Source organism: Lepidochelys kempii, chromosome 3 (assembly GCF_965140285.1).
Source record: "Lepidochelys kempii isolate rLepKem1 chromosome 3, rLepKem1.hap1, whole genome shotgun sequence".
Classification (NCBI taxonomy): domain Eukaryota; kingdom Metazoa; phylum Chordata; order Testudines; family Cheloniidae; genus Lepidochelys; species Lepidochelys kempii.
This window is the reverse complement of record NC_136382.1, coordinates 176,574,592-176,591,312: the sequence shown is the minus strand read 5'-3', so window position 1 is coordinate 176,591,312 and position 16,721 is coordinate 176,574,592. Positions and strand designations below refer to the sequence as shown.

The 16,721-nt window shown below is 44.7% G+C and overlaps 1 protein-coding gene and 1 long non-coding RNA gene across 5 annotated transcripts in view; one reads left to right on the top strand and one right to left on the bottom strand.

Annotated features, from left to right (window-relative positions):
* The window catches only part of RHOQ (ras homolog family member Q), a 36,038-nt gene extending 20,863 nt beyond the window's left edge, over positions 1–15,175 (bottom strand). For all 3 annotated transcript variants that reach the window (XM_073339127.2, XM_073339128.2, XM_073339129.2), the window contains exons 1-2: positions 14,552–15,175; positions 13,922–13,980 (exon numbers count right to left, since the gene is read on the bottom strand). In XM_073339127.2, the coding sequence (XP_073195228.2) occupies positions 13,922–13,980; positions 14,552–14,693 (201 nt within the window). In that variant the 5' untranslated portion in view covers positions 14,694–15,175. The remainder of the gene's footprint in view (positions 1–13,921; positions 13,981–14,551) is intronic.
* LOC144930433 (uncharacterized) overlaps positions 1–16,721 on the top strand; it is a 43,955-nt gene that overhangs the window by 8,263 nt on the left and 18,971 nt on the right. Inside the window, exon 1 of one of the 2 annotated variants that reach the window (XR_013635588.1) lies at positions 13,425–14,621. The exons of the other annotated variant lie outside the window; for it this stretch is intronic. This is a non-coding gene — a long non-coding RNA (uncharacterized LOC144930433). Of the gene's footprint in view, positions 1–13,424; positions 14,622–16,721 lie in introns of those variants that run through there. 2 annotated transcript variants of the gene reach the window in all.

Genomic DNA, 16,721 nt, shown 5'->3' with positions numbered 1-16,721 from the left:
AATTAAAGACTGTCATGTGATGAAACCTCCAGGAATACATCCAACCAAAACTGGCAACTCTAGGTTAATGCTAGATAAATTCATTCAACTACCAAGCAGAGATGGGGGGGAAAAAAAAATCAAAGGAAGGAAAGCAATGAGATCCCACTGAGTTCTGTGACATTCCCTGTAAGAAGCTCACACTAACTAGCAACCATTACTCCCTTGGACTTAAATTTAAATACTTGACACTCACCCAGTAGTTCAACAAAAGGCAAAAATTCTACACTCTGAGAATAACGGGATGGTCAGAAATTTAAACTTTCAGCTCAGTTCTTTTCTTCTGGGCGATTGGGTGCACTGCAGACATCTGACAACTCCTTCTACTGTACCAGCACTCGTTACAATTAGTAGAGCCTGTGGGTCAAGCAGCCTTTTCTAGAGGGAATGGAACCAAAAAAAAAAAAGCTGGGGTACTGTAGTGTCTAATATTGGACACGTCCTGTTTGGGTACTATATCCTACATATGTCGGAAGATGGACTCAGTGATCAAATAGACCTTCACAGGGAAAGGACCTATTACAAATAAAGACAAAAGCGATTGTTCCAACACTAATTTAAAAACAGTTCTTATACAATAAATGGGTCTAAGTCTTTATACAGACTCCTTTAGATTAATTCCTGTGATTGTTGCGCATCTAGAATGGCACTAAAGTTGTAAGAGACCAGTGCCACCCAATGTTTTATTTGTAATGAAGGTGGTGTTGGGGCTCAAGCCAACTTTTTTTTTTTACATTCATAACTGATGCAGCAAGCTCAGAGGTGCCAGGGCTCAGCCCTGACGTCACCTCATGCACATTTTATAATACATCACTGTGAAAAACTTTCAGGAATTAAAGGGGATGTGTTTTCTGGAATTCCTCTGCACAATGTGCTGGGGTGTGTGGTTTGTCAAGTGTGTTCAGCATCAGCCTACCTTCAACAGCAGTTCATGGACTTCAGTGGAAGCAGAACTAGCTTAACATTGAGTGCATTTGAAAATCCTACCCCAGGTCTCCACTATTCTGTTAGCAAACCTCTCACTGTTTATGCACAGTCTCTACCTCTGTGTTAAATTACTAATAAAGGCAGCCTGTGTCACCTCTGAGCTCCACCCAAGCATTCACTCCAGACATTGTATCCAAATTTCAGTGAAAACCAATACCCAAGAGGAACTAGCAAGATGCATACTTAACACTCAGCAACACGGATGATCATTCAGCATTCATTCTTATCTCTGGCTGTTGCTATGTCTAATTTAGATTGCAAGCTGCTTGAGGCAGGATTCTGTCTTTGCTTTGTCTATAAAGCACTGTGTTCACCTATGATGCTGATAAATGTTCCTTTGCTCTGGACGATAGTGTTTTGTTATATGCAAATCACCAAGTGCTGGCTATTGCAAGAAGAATTACTGTATTTACTGCCACAGAATGATGCAGTATAGAACATTAAAGAAGAATTATTACTGTAATAGCTACATGGGTCAAATGACAATCTTTCCATAACTCTTTTATAAGTGTTACTTTGGTATTTAAAAGCATTTTTCATAAACAGGTTATTCAATTCCAAACTAATATGAAATGGACTTTTCTTTTTACTGCTCTCCCATTCTTTCCAGTTTCTCAATAAGATTATAAAAAGAGGGGGCGATGGTGGGTTTGGTTTTTTAGTTAGAAAAAATAAGTTTTGAGGCTCTGTTCAAAAGTATGTATTCTAGGAACGGTAATATTCATAAGTGTTGCTAACTCTTGTGATTTTTACTGCAAGTCTCATGAAATCTAGTGTTTTTCTTAAAGCCGCAGCTGCTGGGCCTGTGATCACAGCTTTAATTTAAAGGCAAAGGTGAGTTTCTAGCCCTTATGAGTGTGGAGAAAAACTTGAAAACATTAACCCGAAAGACTCAAATCAGAAGACAAATGAAAAGAACTTCAGAGTGGATTTTTTTTTCCCCAGAAGTGTCATGGATTGGGGGAGGGGTGGAACTGACTCATGATTTTTGAAGGTTTAGGATTGGCAATTAATAATGTTTTGTCAAATTAAATTGACTGCCATTTTGTCGATGTGCTCTTGATATAGGACCTGACGGAAAGCCCATTGAAGTCAGTGGAAAGACTCTTGTTGACTTCAAATAGTTTTGGATTAGCCCTAATATAGATACTAATAAGACAAGTAATATGATCTAAGGTATTTAACTATGGAAAGTAGATATAAACTGAAAGCTATGTATTCAGGTCCAGATTAGGCTTAAGCTGGGGTTCAAAGTTGGCTGCAGAAAATGGGTCCCTTCTTATTTTAGAACGAAAGTAAGCAAAGATTCAGATAAGGAGAGTCAATTACAAACCTCCCCGAAATTCTCAAAGTTTGGTATAATCTCTATCAGAATGGCTGGACTTAATTAAACCACCTTAACTGAGAGGTGAGACGGATGAGATTGGATATTATCCTTTATCAAATGAGTGCAGATGTGACCAGTTAAAATCAATGCAGAAAAACAAAAAACCAAACAGGTGGAAATGTCGTACCGGCAGATCAGTAATTACTGTTTGGGTTCAATATTGTCTTTTTAATTTATGGGAGGTTCACAGAGTATTAGATAGGTGTCACTAAAACCTAACTGTCAGAATAAAGAATGGTTTCAGAGTAACAGCCGTGTTAGTCTGTCTTTGCAAAAAGAAAAGGAGTACTTGTGGCACCTTAGAGACTAACCAATTTATTTGAGCATGAGCTTTCGTGAGCTACAGCTCACTTCATCGGATGTTTGCATCCGATGAAGTGAGCTGTAGCTCACGAAAGCTCATGCTCAAATAAATTGGTTAGTCTCTAAGGTGCCACAAGTACTCCTTTTCTTTTTATAATAAAGAATGGAGTTCATATGGATCTTGGTTTCAAATTCAAGGACACCTCGTTACTATTAATCTAAAAAGTGGAATTTTTACTTGACTGTATAGTCAGTGTGAAATAGTCTGTTTAGTAGTAGGGTCTCAGCAGAGATTCCAGAAATGGGTTTCAAACATTTCATTTGTATTCTTTAGTTATAGAGATTTCACAAAAGGGCCTCTCACACTGGGCTAATTGGCTCTGAGGTCTTTACTAAGCTCTGGCACTGACTTTGTGACTTTGGTTAAATCACTTAGGTCTGTAGTTTCCAAAAGCATCCATTACATTTTGGTACCCAATTTAAGGTACCCAGGGCCTGATTTTCAAAAGGAACTTTTACCTCTTAGCACAAACTGGGGGAAAAAATGTTTTAGGTGTCTCAAATTTACCTCCCAAGTTTAATAGGCACTTTTGAAAATGCAGGCCTTGGTATCTCTGATCCTCAGTTTTCCCCCCATCTATGTACTAGGGATAGGGATACTTCTCTACCTCACAAGGGTGCTGGGAAACTTGTTTAATTGATGTTTATGAATCCTTTTGAGATGATTAGATGGAAAGCGCTGCACAAGAATTATTCTTCAAAAAGCATTTTTAAAGCAACCTGTAGTTTTTAGTGTTCCCTTTACTATTACTGAGGATATCAGGTTTTCATTAACAACTCTTCCCTATAATTCTCAGCCTGATCCAGCAAACGAATTAACAAAATTGTGTTTGACACTAGTCTGTTGCCCTGTAGATACTGTAAGGCTTAAATTGCACACAGCATATCTGGCACATTTTCATTTAAATGTCATCTGCACATACCCATTTCTACAGGCTAGTTGCTGCTGGAGAGCTCCATGTTCTGGCTAGGGACGCCATCCCCGTGCACACACCAACCGCTCGAGGGAGCATGTCCTGTGCTCTACACAGGACTGAGGTGCTGAAATATACATGGGGCAGTGTGCACCCAACAGTGGGCACATAGGCCAGCTGCAGCTGGGAAGCTAACTAGAAAGGGAGAAGTGATAATTGCTATAATTTATGTATCTACTAAAATAGCCATTTTTTTTCAAGTTTTACAATAACTGAGATTCAAGCTGTTAACTGTTATGGACGCTGCGTTTGATGGATTTGCACTTGCATGCTCCAGGGCTGCATTTGGCCCAAGACTCCATTTCAGGACCAACTAAGAGTAAATGGGCCATAAGGGAAGAAAGCCATATTTCAACACAACATACCTGTAACTAGCCAGAAAAGATGTGTTGCATTATCAAGTCAGTAAGATGGTGAAAAGAGAAAAGACGGCTGAACTGGATCATCTGATAATGGCTAGAGAGGTGGCCAGCAGGGATTACAGATATCACTACTATCTCTCAGTGTATTTATAGCAACAACAAATAATCTCATTCTGCAAATTGTGTACACAATGTGTCAATGTAACTATGCCTTTCCATCATTCTCATCTCCCTCATACATGCCCCTAGCTTCTAACTCGTTTTTGTGCCTTGTCTTAATTTAGGTCCCAGTCTTGCAAACACTTACACATGTGCTCAACTTTTAGCACCTTAGTCATATTTACTTCAAGAAAGAAAAGGATTTCCAATACCAGGGCCTACATTAAGACAAGAGCCTTTGACTTCTGGGAGAATACCCAGATTTAAGTATGCCCCGAAGTGTTTGCAAGAGGGGCCATCTCTATTAGCTAGTCCAATAGCACCCAGATGACTGAGGCTGCCGGGTGCTATTGGAATACAAATCCCCATCATTATCTGAAGTGGGTAAACAAAGGGCTCAGTACCTTCAACTTCTGTAGGTTTCAGTGGGAGCTGAAGAGGAGCTCAGAGCTTTACAGCCTTAGACTCACAACATGCTCCTTACTCAAAAGGGAGGGGCAACCTGTGTTCTCGAAGCAGGCTGAGTCTCAGCAAGGAAACGTGGAGGCAGTAACATTAACCTCTAGGTGAAATCCAGCCACCCTGAAAAAACAGTGGTCCCCTAATGAGCACCACTGCAGCACACTGTTACTTGTCCATTGTACACTGGCATATCCTCTCAAAGGGAGAGGTTGCTAGAAAGTGAGGGAAAATATAAATGAGGGAGGAAATCTAGACAACTTAAAAATGGGTGACATTAACTACAAATCCTGAGGGTCGGATATGAAACTCAGATGGTCAAAAATAATTCTCCTCAGCTTCATTGAATTCCTATACACAGCAACAGGGCTGGGTGGAGCAAGAGACTGCCCCCCTGAGAGGAGCTGGCTGTGGAATGCCTTATCTACATGGCATGGCCACTGGAGAGGCATAGTTATCACCCTCCTCCTGGCCTAGGAGCTGGAACAGCTGCAGAACTAAACATGCTACTAGAGCTTCTGCTGTCCAGCTGCTGTACTGGCTATTTTCTGCTGAATAGGCCCTAAATGTTTTCAGTCAGAGGAAAGCCTGGTGGGTGGGTGCACGTATGCACCCACAGAGCAATGTCTGTCTGTATATAGAAAGAAGACTGTGTGTGAGATCCTGACTAGTCTTATTGTTCTGTATATTCACAATCTCAGATCAACAGAACTTTTATCCTCTAATCTTGTTATGAAGATATCAGAATTAGTCTTTGAAACTAGGTCTGAAGGAGTAAGTGATCTGTAGTAGTTTGTGGTGATTAAGAACCCTACTATTAGTTTCCAACTGGCTTCTTCACAGCACACCCAGTACAAAGCCTACAGAACCTTCCACTGAACAAAAGCCTCTCACAGGTGGATAAGTGTGGGAATAAGTAAAGAGACACCTGGGTTGACAAGAGAGCTTGAGTACATCAGGGAAAGGAGGAGGGCCCAGTGGCTTTGGCACTAGCAAGAGACCCCAGTACAATTCCTTGATCTGCCACAGACTTCTTTGGGCAAGTTACCTAGTCTCTGCATGCCCCAGTTTCTCATCTGTATAATAGGTAAATACTAAGTCCCCATCTTACAGGGGTGTTGTATGGATAACTACTATGGTAAAGGGAGGGCCACATACATGACAAAGCTCTGAGAAGATAGGTGCTATGGGGATGACACAGTATTTTATAGCAAACCAATTTGCAGTGGGACAGGGAGGAAATCACCTGCACCACTAAGTCAGAATGTCAGGATAGATCCTCTGCTGGTGTAAATCAGGAAAGCTTCAATGCAGCTATTCTTACATACAGCCGCTGAGGATACAATTAGTATATTGTTAAATTAGCAGTCTGCAGCAGACATATTTAGGAAGCCGCCTGCTATCACACTGACATGGAGGAGACACCCAGAAGCAAGATCTATAATGCTTTGAATATTTTTATTTTCTATTTTAAGAATATGGTTTTAGAAGCTTTAAAGGAACATTTCTGTCCCCCTACCCCAGAGGTTCTTAACTTTTCCTTCTAAGCCCCCCCCCCCCCCAACATGCTATAAAAATTCCACAGCCCACCCATGCCACAACAACTATTTTTCAGTAGATTAAAAGCCAGGGCTGGTGTTACAGGGTAGCAAGCAGAGCAAATGCCCAGGGCCACACCACAAGGGGCCCTGCAAAGCTAAGTTACTCAGGCTTCTGGGAACTGCAGCCAATGAGAGCTGTGGGGACAGCGTTTGTGGGCACGAGTAGTGCATGGAGCCCCCTCCCCCCACCCTGGGGCCACAGGAACGTGCCAGCTGCTTCTGGGAGCAATGTAGGGCCAGGGCAGGCAGGAAGCCTGCCTTAGCCCCACTGTGCCGCCGATAGAGAGCCGCCCGTAGTAAGCGCCTCCCAGCTGGAGCTTACACCCCTACCCCAGCCCAGAGCCCCTTCTGGCACCCAAACTCCCTCCCAGAGCCTGCAGCCCTCATCCCCTCCCACACCCCAACCCCCTGCCCCAGGCTCAGCCCGGAGTCCCCTTCCACACCCCGAACCCCTCAGCCCCACATCCCCTCCTGCCCCCCAAGCCCCTGCCCCATCCTGGTGAAAGTGGGTGAGGGTGGGAGAGAGTGAGTGACAAAGGGAGGGGGGATGGAGTGGGGCCTTGGGGAATGGGAGGGGCAGGGGTGTTTGGGTTTGTGTGATTAGACAGTTGGCAACCCTACTTTGGCTTCAGCCCAGGGAGGAGGGGCTCAGGCTTTGGCTTTCTGTCCTGGGCCCCAGTGAGTCTAATGCTGGCCCTGCTCTCTGCTTTATTTTGGTGGACCCCCTGAAACCTGCTCACAGCCCCCCAAGGGGCCCTGTGCCCCTGGTTGAGAACTGCTGCCCTCCCCCATTTCTCTTGTTCCATTTGGCAAACACTGACCTCGTCACAGCGCCACTACTGGTTTCAAGGAATTGAAATAAAAATGGCTATTTTGGCTTAAACACCTCCACTTGATACAGCAACTCATTGTAGCAGAGCATCTGTATCTTCATGCACCAGCATAATCCCAGATGACATCATAACTCTGGGAAGAAGGGCTTGCCAGATACAGTCTGCTGGCTCATCAGAAGCAGTTATAAACACACCAGGCTGGGCTGAGTGGGAGGCAAGCATAGAGGAGGACAAGCCTCTGCAAGGTTCCCCTCATGGTGTTCCCCTCTGATTTTTTCTGATGGGGGAAGGGTTTGCTGCTCTTCCTACCACTCCACCCTAGAAAAAGTCACGGAAACCCATCCAAATGCCCTTGGGGAAGCCATAGGAGGCTGAGTCTACTACCCATGCAGAGATCCATGGTAATCCTGTAGGCCTGGCCACCAGCACCTCCGAGCACAGCTCCACTTGTGCCTAGCTATCAAGTACTCCCCCTAGTTATAACTGCCCCTGGGGATTCCTCTCCAACCCTTTAAAGGGGACTCCCAACCACACCGGGGACCCTGTAGAAAGGATCTCTCTCACACACACACCCCTAGGCTTTATGACCATTTCCTCAGAATCTCCAGCGGAGCAGTGGGAGGACACATCCCTGTCCCCAGCCCACTTTGCCATCTTCCTCTCCCTTGTGCTAATCCTGGACCTGGTGGGCACATTCCATGGAGGTGGAGGAACAAGAGCATGGGGGACAGTGATATAAAGGCAGCTGAGCCCTCATCACAAAGGGGAGATCTGCATGTGGATCTGGTAAGGGAGGGGGGCCAAACACAATTTCCTCTTTTCCCCCCATTGTTGGGCACCTTACAAAGATACTGCAGACACTACTTTTTTTTAAATGGGCTGGTACACTTAAAAAGCTAGGGCCAAATTCACTGACCCTAAGTCAAGTGAGTCACCCTGCTTGAGTAAAGGCCGCAGGATCCGGTCCATCAGATTATAACACTTTTAAAGTTTAAATTTTGAGGACTAAAAATCTTAACAGAGTTTCTTTGACTTACTACTCCAAGTCTGGACACCTAACACTAACCAGCTTTGCCTGAGATGAATCAGGAGTAACTCAATTTATCTAACTGCTATGTATTAACTGGTGCATCCCACTAGTTACACAGGAGGACATAGGGTAGCCAGCTTCTATACTGATCTGCTTGCAATACATAAACATACAGAATACTGCAAGACTGAGACAAAGCTGTATGTTCACTGTTAACGCCCCACAATAGTAACAAGCTGAGACTGAGTGATTTCAGATGCCACTTAACACTAAGCTCTGTTTAAAACCAGTGGTCCTGCGTTTTCTGTACTGTACTTTAAAGAGGTTTTAGAATGTTAATAAATGTTTTATTAAGTCAAATGCCCTATTTTCTTGAATGTATTTTTAAATGTTCCATATATTAGAGTTTTGGCATTATAGGACAGGCTTAATTCCAGTCTGACAACAAAACATTTACGGAAGAGTTGAATGTTGGATAATAGGACTGTGATAGAGGAAATACTGAATGACTCTCTTTTATATGTGCACTACTGACCTGTATTTATATCAGTGAAATCATAGTCATGAATAGGGCCCTACCAAATTCATGGTCCATTTTGGTCAATTTCACAGTTATAAGATTTTTAAAATCATAACTTTCAAAATCTCAGATTTCACAGTGTAATTGTCGGGGCCCTGATCCAAAAAGAAGTTGGGGTAGGGGCTGCAAAGTAATTGTAGGGGGGGTTGCAGTACTGCTACCCTTACTTCTGTGCTGCTGCTGTGGGTGGCATTGCTGCCCTCAGAGTTGGGCAGCCAGAGAGCGGTGACTGCTGGCTGGGAGCCCAGCTCTGAAGGCAGAGCTGCTGCCAGCAGCAGCGCAGAAGTAAGCATGGCATGGTCTGGTATTGCCCCCCTTACTTCTGCACTGCTGCCTGCAGAGCTGGGCCCTCAGTCTGCAGACACCACTGTTCAACCACCCAGCTCTGAAGGCAGCAGCACAGAAGTAAGGGTGGCATGTTAGGATATTGCCACCTTTGCTTCTGCACAGCTGCTGGTGGAGTGCTGCCTTCAGAGCTGGGCACACGGCCAACAGCTGCTGCTCTCCGGCTGCCCAGCTCTGAAGGCAGGGCAGAAGTAAGGGTGGCAACACCATTAAGCCCCCCCCCCGCCAAAAAAAATAACCTTGCAATCCCCCTGCAACTCCCTTTTGGGTCAGGACCCTCAGTTTGAGAAACACTGGTCTCCTCTGTGAAATCTGTATAGTATTGGTTAAAGGCACACAAAAGACCAGATTTCACAGGAGGAGATCAGATTTCACGGTCCATGAGGCGTTTTTCATGGCCATGAATTTGATAGGGCCCTAGTCATGAAACATGACTTTCTGGTTTAAAAACAAGACAAAAACAAATACCCTTCAGGTATAGATATGACTTTGCCTAGCTGGAAATGAGGCCAGTTCAAATACTGATTTCTGCTGCCTCTGCTAGTAGTTTTGCCATTCATTTCATGCCAATGAAAGCATATTATATATAACTGGGTGAATGTTGTTTACTTTGCTTAAGATGAATGTCTGTCTGAAACATATACTCTAGTTCAAACACTAGTTGTTGGGCTACATATAGAAATCACAGCGTGGAAGTCTATGGCCTGTATTATGAAGATCAGACTAGATTATCTTAATGAAAAAAAACTTACATATATTTGAAATGAAAAACACAGTTATGTTCCTTGCAGTCAGGAGTTTTGAACCATTTAAAAAAGAAATTTGGCCTCAATCCTGCAGTATACAGAGTGCCTCCTTGTGAGAGGCTCAAGAATCATAGAATATCAGGGTTGGAAGGGACCTCGGGAGGTCATCTAGTCCAACCCCCTGCTCAAAAGCAGGACCAATCCCCAATTAAATAATCCCAGCCAGGGTTTTGTCAAGCCTGACCTTAAAAACTTCTAAGGAAGGAGATTCTACCACCTCCCTAGGTAACACATTCCAGTGTTTCACCACCCTCCTAGTGAAAAAGTTTTTCTTAATATCCAACCTAAACCTCCCCCACTGCAACTTGAGACCATTACTCCTTGTCCTGTCCTCTTCTACCACTGAGAATAGTCTAGAACCATCCTCTCTGGAACCACCTCTCAGGTAGTTGAAAGCAGCTATCAAATCCCCCCTCATTCTTCTCTTCCATAGACTAAACAATCCCAGTTCCCTCAGCCTCTCCTCATAAGTCATGTGTTCCAGACCCCTAATCATTTTTGTTCCCCTTCGCTGGACTCTCTCCAATTTATCCACATCCTTCTTGTAGTGTGGGGCCCAAAACTGGACACAGTACTCCAGATGAGGCCTCACCAATGTCGAATAGAGGGGGACGATCACGTCCCTCGATCTGCTCGCTATGCCCCTACTTATACATCCCAAAATGCATTGGCCTTCTTGGCAACAAGGGCACACTGCTGACTCATATCCAGCTTCTCGTCCACTGTCACCCCAGGTCCTTTTCCGCAGAACTGCTGCCTAGCCATTCGGTCCCTAGTCTGTAGCTGTGCATTGGGTTCTTCCGTCCTAAGTGCAGGACCCTGCACTTATCCTTATTGAACCTCATCAGATTTCTTTTGGCCCAATCCTCCCATTTGTCTAGGTCCCTCTGTATCCTATCCCTCCCCTCCAGCGTATCTACCACTCCTCCCAGTTTAGTATCATCCGCAAATTTGCTGAGAATGCAATCCACACCATCCTCCAGATCATTTATGAAGCTATTGAACAAAACCGGTCCCAGGACCGACCCCTGGGGCACTCCACTTGACACCGGCTGCCAACTAGACATGGAGCCATTGATCACTATCCGTTGAGCCCGACAATCTAGCCATCTTTCTACCCACCTTATAGTGCATTCATCCAGCCCTTACTTCTTTAACTTGCTGACAAGAATACTGTGGGAGACCGTGTCAAAAGCTTTGCTAAAGTCAAGAAACAATACATCCACTGCTTTCCCTTCCTCCACAGAACCAGTAATCTCATCATAGAAGGCGATTAGATTAGTCAGGCATGACCTTCCCTTGGTGAATCCATGCTGACTGTTCCTGATCACTTTCCTCTCCTCTAAGTGCTTCAGGATTGATTCTTTGAGGACCTGCTCCATGATTTTTCCGGGGACTGAGGTGCGGCTGACTGGCCTGGAGTTCCCAGGATCCTCCTTCTTCCCTTTTTTAAAGATTGGCACTACATTAGCCTTTTTCCAGTCATCCGGGACTTCCCCCATTTGCCACGAGTTTTCAAAAGATAATGGCCAATGGCTCTGCAATCACATCCGCCAATTCCTTTAGCACTCTCGGATGCAACTCGTCCGGCCCCATGGACTTGTGCACGTCCAGCTTTTCTAAATAGTCCCTAACCACCTCTTTCTCCACAGAGGGCTGGCCATCTATTCCCCATGTTGTGATGCCCAGCGCAGCAGTCTGGGAGCTGACCTTGTTAGTGAAGACAGAGGCAAAAAAAGCATTGAGTACATTAGCTTTTTCCACATCCTCTGTCACTAGGTTGCCTCCCTCATTCATTAAGGGGCCCACACTTTCCTTGGCTTTCTTCTTGTTGCCAACATACCTGAAGAACCCCTTCTTGTTACTCTTAAAATCTCTCGCTAGCTGCAGCTCCAGGTGCGATTTGGCCCTCCTGATTTCATTCCTACATGCCCGAGCAATATTTTTATACTCTTCCCTGGTCATATGTCCAACCTTCCACTTCTTGTAAGCTTCTTTTTTATGTTTAAGATCCGCTAGGATTTCACCGTTAAGCCAAGCTGGTCGCCTGCCATATTTACTATTCTTTCGACACATCGGGATGGTTTGTCCCTGTAACCTCAACAGGGATTCCTTGAAATACAGCCAGCTCTCCTGGACTCCTTTCCCCTTCATGTTAGTCCCCCAGGGGATCCTACCCATCTGTTCCCTGACGGAGTCGAAGTCTGCTTTCCTGAAGTCCAGGGTCCGTATCCTGCTGCTTACCTTTCTTCCCTGTGTCAGGATCCAACTCATGGTCACTGCCTCCCAGATTCCCATCCACTTTTGCTTCCCCTACTAATTCTTCCCGGTTTGTGAGCAGCAGGTCAAGAAAGCTCCCCCCCAGTTGGCTCCTCTAGCACTTGCACCAGGAAATTGTCCCCTACGCTTTCCAAAAACTTCCTGGATTGTCTATGCACCGCTGTATTGCTCTCCCAGCAGATATCAGGAAGATTAAAGTCACCCATGAGAACCAGGGCGTGCGATCTAGTTGCTTCTGCAAGCTGCCGGAAGAAAGCCTCATCCACCTCATCCCCCTGGTCCGGTGGTCTATAGCAGACTCCCACCACTACATCACTCTTGTTGCTCACACTTCTAAACTTAATCCAGAGACACTCAGGTTTTTCTGCAGTTTCGTACCGGAGCTCTGAGCAGTCATACTGCTCCTTTACATACAGTGCTACTCCCCCACCTTTTCTGCCCTGCCTGTCCTTCCTGAACAGTTTATAACCATCCATGACAGTACTCCAGTCATGTGAGTTATCCCACCAAGTCTCTGTTATTCCAATCACGTCATAATTCCTTGACATCACCAGGACCTCCAGTTCTCCCTGCTTGTTTCCAAGGCTTTGTGCATTCGTATATAAGCACTTGAGATAACCTGCTGATCGCCCCTCATTCTCAGTATGAGGCAGGACATTGCAATGTCAACCTACATGAATTATTTTGTTTAGATAAGCCACCCCACACAGCTCCATGTAATTTAACTTCTGCAGATTTGCAGAAAGTAGGTGTTTTTAATGTAAACTCAATAGTTATTGAAATCTTTTCTTGACATCGTAACAACAGTAGCCACAAATATCAATACAATAATACTAGGGATCCCTTGCACTTCAAGCAGGTTTTATTTGCCATAAGCAGTTTTTAAAACTACAGGTGGACAAAACATCTTTCACAATAGGATTTGTATTTGGAGGCTTGCTAGCACAAATTATTCAGTTTGTTTTGTTTGGGCACCAAATAAATTATTACAAATGGAGGTGGCGGAGAGTGATACTGCCTCATTTTAAGTGCTCTTTTTTATAAATTGCAAAACTTTTAGTTATTTAAATTTTCCTAATTAAGCGAGACTGCACTAATCTGGGATTCTGTCAGATGTGGTGTGCTTGAAACAGAAGAGAAACAGATCGCACACTGCATAAAGCCATTCAGAATACTAATCAAAAGAGGGTTTCAAATCTGGACAGGCTACAGAAGTCATTACAGTTGTTTAGACTCGGAATGATGATTTCAGGAATTCAAGTGATGTTACGTTTGTTACAGCACCGCAACACCAGACAAAATCCTTCCCAGAATATTAGATGATGCCATTATCCACCATTCAGAACTCTACAGTCACGTACTTCAATCACCAATAAGGGACTAGACAGAGAACTCAAGAGGACCTGGCCATTTAAAACTAAAAATAAAGTCTACCACAGCTGACTGGAATAAGAGTTTGATTAATTATTTTTTTAAACCCAACATCCTGTTTTTATCATTGGTTTTAAAAACATGGCAACACATGGAACTTGATGGAAGCAGGTGATTATTACAAATCAGTGTAGCGAGACAGTCCAACATAAATGAACACCCCTGAATTAATCAGTGTGTATAGAACGATGAAAATAACTGAGCTTTGGAAAACACTTCAGACTGGAATAATAAAAAACCTCCAGGTGCTGGATTAACGCTTTGGCTGGATCTGAAAGTACTCACCTGTCCTGCAGTATCGTACAGCCCCAGCAGATACTGCTTCCCCCCAACTGTAACAGTGACTGTAAAAAAAGAGGAGAAAAGAAAGGTGTCGCTAATAATGTAGCTAATGGGCGTGGAAAAACAAAGGCAGGGGAGTGTTTTCAGTTATACGAGTAGACTCAACATTTAAAAAAAAAAAACAACAGAGGTCTAAAAAAGCTACTAGAAGAACACGTCTGCAATGCACTTGGAGATGCAGAAAGAATGGGTTTAATATTGATGTCCTTTCACGTCCAGCACCCAGAGCGAGTGGCAGTCCTGTTTAAACCCTTTCCAGGCACTTCTTAATTGGTTGGTCTCGTTCAGACATTTATATACGCCGGCATCGCCCCCCAGCACTTACAGCATACTGGGCCAGGACCCTCTGTGTGCCCTTTCACCTGGCGGGCCCTTTCCAAGGGGAGGCGGCCGGGCAAAGGCAGGCCCGGCACAGAAGGGTTAAAACCAGCCTGTGTGAAGAAGGTCAAGGCAGGAGGCTCAGGGCTGGAAGACGGCAAAGTTCCGCTCAAGTTCTGCTCTCGCCGAGGAGGAGCCTCTTACTCAGCACTTCTGCGCGCCCGCCTTTCAGCGCCGGTCGCGGGCGCCCCTTACCTGCGTAGTGGTCAAACACGGTGGGCACGTACTCCTCTGGAAAGGCGTCGTTGGCATAGCTCATCAGCAGGCAAGTTTTGCCCACGGCCCCGTCCCCCACCACCACGCATTTCAGCATGACCGCCCCGCTCCCATTGGCCATGGTTCGGGGCCAGTCGTCATGGTCAAGGCTTCAGCAGCGCTCCGCAGGGCGACCCCGCATCCCCGCCGCCCCCGGCTGCGGGTCGCTTAGCAGGCGCCGCCGCTCGCCGGAGATGGCATTTCTCTCCCCCGCCCGCCCGCCCTGGCAGGCAGGGCCAAATTTGGCTCGGAGGGATTTTCCTTCCTCTCGCCCCAGCCAGCTGAGCTCGATGACACAATGGATCATAAGACTTGCAGCGCCGAGAAAACAGGAACTTTGAGCAGGAAAACCAGTACAAAGCACGGCACTTTTCTCCTCTCTCCCAGGCGGCCACCCAGGCGCCAGCTAGCCCCGCACCCAGGCTGCAGCGACAAACACCCCAGGGAGAGGGGCCAGGGCAGAGCTCCCCACAGCAAGTGTTCTGCCACTTTCCTTCCCGCCCCCTCCCCCAACGTGTCCCGGCTTCAGCCACCACTTCGGAAACCCTGCAAGCTCAGACTAGCTTGATTCGGAGGGGAAAGGAGGAGCGAAGCCAAAGGGCTAAAGAGCAACTGAGGGCTCCTCTCCAAAGAGCCAGCAGCTCTGAGAAACGTCCGAGGCTTTGCCAGGGCGCCCCGGGCTTCCTTCTGGAAAGGAAAAGAAAAAGGGGAATCCCTTCCTCCAATAAAACCACCGTCACATGCCAGCTGATTTGGGAGCTGACCGTCTTGTAGATGAGCTAGCTGTCTGAAAGAGGGAGTTTTAAACGAGATGGATTAGCTAGATGGATAGAGATGATGATGTACATATATACATGCACCTATATGAAACAAACCCGTATCTATGCATATTAAAATTTCATCTCTATAGAACATGAGATTGTAACGTCTCATTTTCTCTCTTTCCCGCTAACCACACACACAGAGCAAAATCCTTTATCCGAAAGGGGTAGATTTTTAAAAATTACTTTCTAATTGAGAGAGCCTCCTTCCCAGTGAGTGTGATTTGGCCAGGTTAGAAATTAACACCAATTAATTTTCCTGTTGTGAAGAGTTGTTGGGATCTTTCCCCCCTTCCCTTCACAAAATGAGAACTTATCCCCTATAGATAACAAGAAAACTTTTCAAAACAAGAGGGTGTCAGGTTGAATTGGGGCTGAACTGTGAAGACCAGTATGAAAAGAATCAGTCAGCAACTTTGTTGGCCAGCACCCTCACATTAGCTTGGCAAGAACTAATGATAAAATATATTGTATAAGAGATTAGGGATGAAACCCTGGCCCCATTAAGGTCAATGACAAAACTCCCATTGGTGCTCAGTGTTCACCCCCTACTCAATTTATTAAACAGCAGATTCCTGAAATGCAGGAGACCGCATTGATAGTGAATTCAGTGATAGTGAAACTCACTTACCTTTTATTTAGGCTTGGCAGAATCAATTTTTATTTTTTAATAATTTCAATGGATATTGATGTTTATTTTAAGTATTTTTTCAATTTTTATCAGTTTAAATTTTCATAGTTGAAGAAAATTATGTGGGGGTTAGACAATCATTATTTAATCACAGCAGATGTTGAGATTCAAAAAGTTAAAGCTTTATAACCATTAAAACACAACTTGTTACGATCACATGTCAAAGTAGACAGAGTAAATATCCTTACATTAAACTCTAATGTACTCAAGTAGTGTTTTTCTTACTTTGCCTATGTGTAAATTTCAATTATTATCAAAGGAAATATTTTTTCACTGGTTTGTGTGTGTACAGTGAAATCAACATTTACTGACAAAAAATATAATCCTTCTAAGCCTACTTTTTAGTTTATTTATTTATTTTAAGACTTATTCCCAAATCCCTGAGCACAACACAATCATGATAAAACATACCACTTATTGCATCACAAAGCACAAACAGCCTGCCTCATCATTCAAAACTACCTGCTCTCCACCCCATCCTTATGTTACCCCATGCCCCACCGCTAAAAGAGGCTAAGATAGGAAAGCACAGCACATCCTGAAGGAATTAAATCCAGGCTTTGGCAGACCCAGAAGTATGGAAGCATATTCTGGAGCA